Consider the following 3855-nt stretch of genomic DNA (forward strand, 5'->3'; position numbering starts at 1 on the left):
TGTGTGTGTGTGTGTGTCCACGCGAAACGAGGTGCCACATGGGTTCATGACGCGCTTTTCAACTTAAGTTGGAGCCCCCCTCACACCCCCCTGTGGTTGAAAGCGTGGAACTCGCTTTACAACATAAAGTGCGCGATTGTACGGTGCGCAACTGTACGGTGCGCGATTGTACATACGGTGCGCGATTGTACGGTGCGCGATTGTACGGTGCGCGATTGTACGGTACGCAATTGTACGGTGCGCAATTGTATATACGGTGCGCGATTGAACGGTGCGCGATTGTACATACGGTGCGCGATTGAACGGTGCGCGATTGTACGGTGCGCGATTGTACGGTGCGCAAAAACCAATGCAACATACATTTATTTATTTAAATAAATTAATAATATGTGTTGTGTCCAAAAGCAACGGTGTTCAATTGTACTGTGCGCCAATGAAATGTGTCCAAACGAACTGTGCGCGATTGTACGGTACGTGACTTTAAGTGTCCAATAGTACTGTGTGCAATTGCAACGTGCGCAATTGTACTGTGCGCCAGTGAAGGCTTCTCATCGATGACCAGATTCCGCTGAGCATGAGGCGTCATGTCTCGAAACTTGGGACATGTGACGATATAGTGCGTCCCAGCGCACAGCGAGCATCCGGATGATTCAGTCCCGGCGGGTGGTGAGGTGGCAACATGAGCGAGGGACGGGGCCGTCCGGATTCGAACCTTAGGCGTTGTGGGAGAGGTTCCCAGTTCCATGCTCTCCAGAGCACGAGCCCGGCCGGTGAGGAACGTTTTGAGGTCCCGATACGAGGGATTTCCGTAGAGGAGCCAAGCTTGACCTCCCAAGCTTCTCGGGTATGTGGGTCGAGCCGGTGCACGATGAGGTGTACCAGGAGATGATCCCAGTGTCGAACCGGCGCGCCCAGTGTCTACAGGGCATTGAGGGCCTCCGTGGTGGTGTTAAGAACAGCGTTAAGTTCACGTGCCGATCGAGCAGCCATGGCTTTGATGGCGAACAGCCGCTCTACCTGCGATGAGATCAAGAGCCGCTTATTCTCGAATCGCTCGACGAGCAAGTCCCAGGCTGCTGCGAATGAGTCCTCCGCGACGGGCAGATTAGAGATGAGCTGAGCAGCCTCCCCAGTGAGGCTGGTCCGGAGATAGTGCATTTTCTCGACATTAGATATGTCATGGACTCTGCCGACCAAAGATGAGAAGAGATCGTGGAAGGGTCTCCACGCCGAGAAGTCTCCGTCGAATTGTGGAAGAGAGATTTCCGGGAGATGGCTGCGTGCCGTTGATGGTCCGGGGAGAGAGAGATTAGTTAATTTGGATCCCAAAAAGGAGCTCGATCGATCCTTCTCCTCAATGAGATAGGCGAGTGTAGCCTTAACCTCGGCGTAATATTGGTCATATACACCGTCCCGGAAATAGTCGAGCTCGAGCAATGAGTCCACCTTCAGATCCGAGAGTCGCTCGTGTTCCTGATCGAATTTCTCCCAGTAATTGTCGATCAGAGATAGCTTCACTTTCAATGAGGCGAGGGGGAGCGAGAAAAACCCCGACTCCTTGGCCTCGAGCGCCACCGACTTGATATATGTGAAATGGTTTATTTGTAACGAGATCTTAGCCGCGACGGGCATGGTTCGTGTCAGAGAAGATGCCGCGTGAGAGTACTCCCAATGTAGCCAATCGGCTAGTCGGAGATGCGGTACCGTCGATTAAGGCCACGCGCGTGGCCAAGGCCGGGAGGTCACTTTCGAGAGAGCCGATCGTCGTGAGCGGCGAGTGAGCAAGCGCGCGGAGGGCGGAGCGAGAGCGCGCGAATTGACCGTGATCCACGAGCCGAGACGCGCGAGGCCTTCCGAGTCAAGTGTAACAACGAGAGGGGCAGGCCGCCCGAAATATCAAGAACGTCTGAGCGTCCGAGCACGTGTCGCGACGGTGGATATCACGAGGCGGAGGGGGTTGCACTCGCGAGCGCGGTTTCGCACGATCGCGCATCTTGCGCGTGTCGAGCACGCTGTCGCCGTTTGAGGGGCGATAAGGAGATTGAGACCACCGCACGATCTCCCGGGACTATGCCCGAGATTATCCGGTCGGGCGAACGATACCGAACCGCGAGAGAGAGAGAGAGAGAGAGAGAGAGAGAGAGAGAGAGAGAGAGAGTCACGCCGCGCGCCGCGAGATAACGGCGAGAATGTTCGATGAGGCCGACGGCCGTTCGATTCCGAAAGCCGCACTGCTCCCGCCAGATCCGGCTCAAAAGACCAAAAAATGTTTTGACTCGGCGCATTTTGTCTGGTGCCTGGTGAGAACAGGCGGCGAGCACTCCCGGGCGGGACGCACAATTCGTAGTGCCGGTCACGCGAGCGCGAAACTAACCTGCCGGCGCACGGCCGTGAGTCGGGCGGGGCCGCAATCTGTATCTCAATGCCCGAAGTCTTGAGCCAATCATCCATAGTTCGAAAGGGAGTTGTTCCCGAGACGCACCAAATGAATGTCACCGCAATTTCACTGTTTCTGAACTTGGTCGCAAGTCTCTCCGCAAGCTAGATACCGAAGTACGTCCGTCTTGCACAGGGAATCGAACACCACGTTCCGGAAACGATCGCGCGAGAGACCAGATGCGCGTGCGATCTTCCGCGATGATCAATATCTCGACCCGTCGAGCGTAGCCGGTCGGGTCGACCTCTGATTGGTCGGCTCCATGTCATTGGCCGGTCGTGAGTCAGAACAATGAATTCCGAACAGATGTCATATGTAAGTACGGAAATTTTGTTTTTTATATACAGGGTGATTCGAAACAACCTTTTATCCTTCAAACTACAGATTTTTGACACAATTCTAAGAAAACTTTTCCTCTTGCAAAATTGTGTCCAACGCTTACTTTCCGAGATATTAACAAAAATTGTTACCCTATTACGGACCGAGTACAGGAGGTAGGCAGGAGCGGCGCAACTCATCGTTAGACGCGGGCGTTTACGTCGGGTGCTTGTTGCGATCAGCCGATCGATGCACACAAATTGCGTACCAATATTTATTGCCAGCACAAAAAATCTATAGTTTATGTTACGCACACCGTAGATTTTCAGAACTGGCAATAACATTGTAAAACACATACAATGTTTACGCGAACGTTACTTCTTGTAGTAACTTACGATAATTCCTTCGCGCAAACAAGATTTTTTTTCGCGTAAACGGAATTTTGTAGTAACTTACGATAATTTACTCCGCGTAAACGAGTGAATTATCGTAAGTTACTACAGAAGTAACGCTCGCGTAAACATAGTAGTAGTAACAGCCACAACGATACGCGCACACACATGCAAGCACGTGCTTTTAGTTCTCTCTTCTTAACTTACTCACTAACTTCACTTTCTTTACTTCACTTTAATTCACTTCACTCTCTTTACTCACATGCTAAAAAATATTTTTTTACAAATAAATACACATTGTTTACGCGAGCGTTACTTTTCTAGTAACTTGCGATAATTTTTCCACGTAACCGGGGTTCTGTAGTAACTTATAATAAATTCACTTCGCGTAAAGGAGTGAATTATTGTAAGTTATTACAGAAGTAATGCTCGCGTAAACGTACTCGCGTAGTTGTCGATCGCTGTGTTTACTGCAAGATGCACTGGTATCTTTTAAGTGTAAAAAGGTGTAAGAGTGCGCACCATCTCTAGGCTCCCGACGCGTATCTTTACGAAAAACCGATTTTACGATATACTCGGTACTAGCGGTATCGAATGTAAATGTCTGATTGGTTAATGCCACCGAATTCGAAACACGGAATTCGGAGAGGGGCGGATTAAAATGCCAAGAAATTTTCTTCGTTGTAGCAAAGTCGCCAACTCGCGTTT

At 50.8% G+C, this 3855-nt stretch overlaps 1 protein-coding gene across 1 annotated transcript; it reads right to left on the reverse strand.

Moving 5' to 3' along the window:
• Positions 1-918: 918 nt before the first annotated feature.
• Positions 919-1632, reverse strand: LOC112451871. The gene has a single exon (XM_025011776.1). The coding sequence runs from the start codon at positions 1630-1632 to the stop codon at positions 919-921; it is 714 nt and encodes a 237-aa protein (XP_024867544.1).
• Positions 1633-3855: the final 2223 nt, after the last annotated feature.

This window comes from Temnothorax curvispinosus, unplaced genomic scaffold (genome assembly GCF_003070985.1).
Source record: "Temnothorax curvispinosus isolate PA1 unplaced genomic scaffold, ASM307098v1 QBEX01002718.1, whole genome shotgun sequence".
In the NCBI taxonomy this organism is placed as follows: domain Eukaryota; kingdom Metazoa; phylum Arthropoda; class Insecta; order Hymenoptera; family Formicidae; genus Temnothorax; species Temnothorax curvispinosus.

Coding starts and splice junctions, on each gene's coding strand:
- LOC112451871 (XM_025011776.1), bottom strand. CDS start 1,632: ATGCCCGTCGCGGCTAAGATCTCGTTACAAATAAACCATTTCACATAT.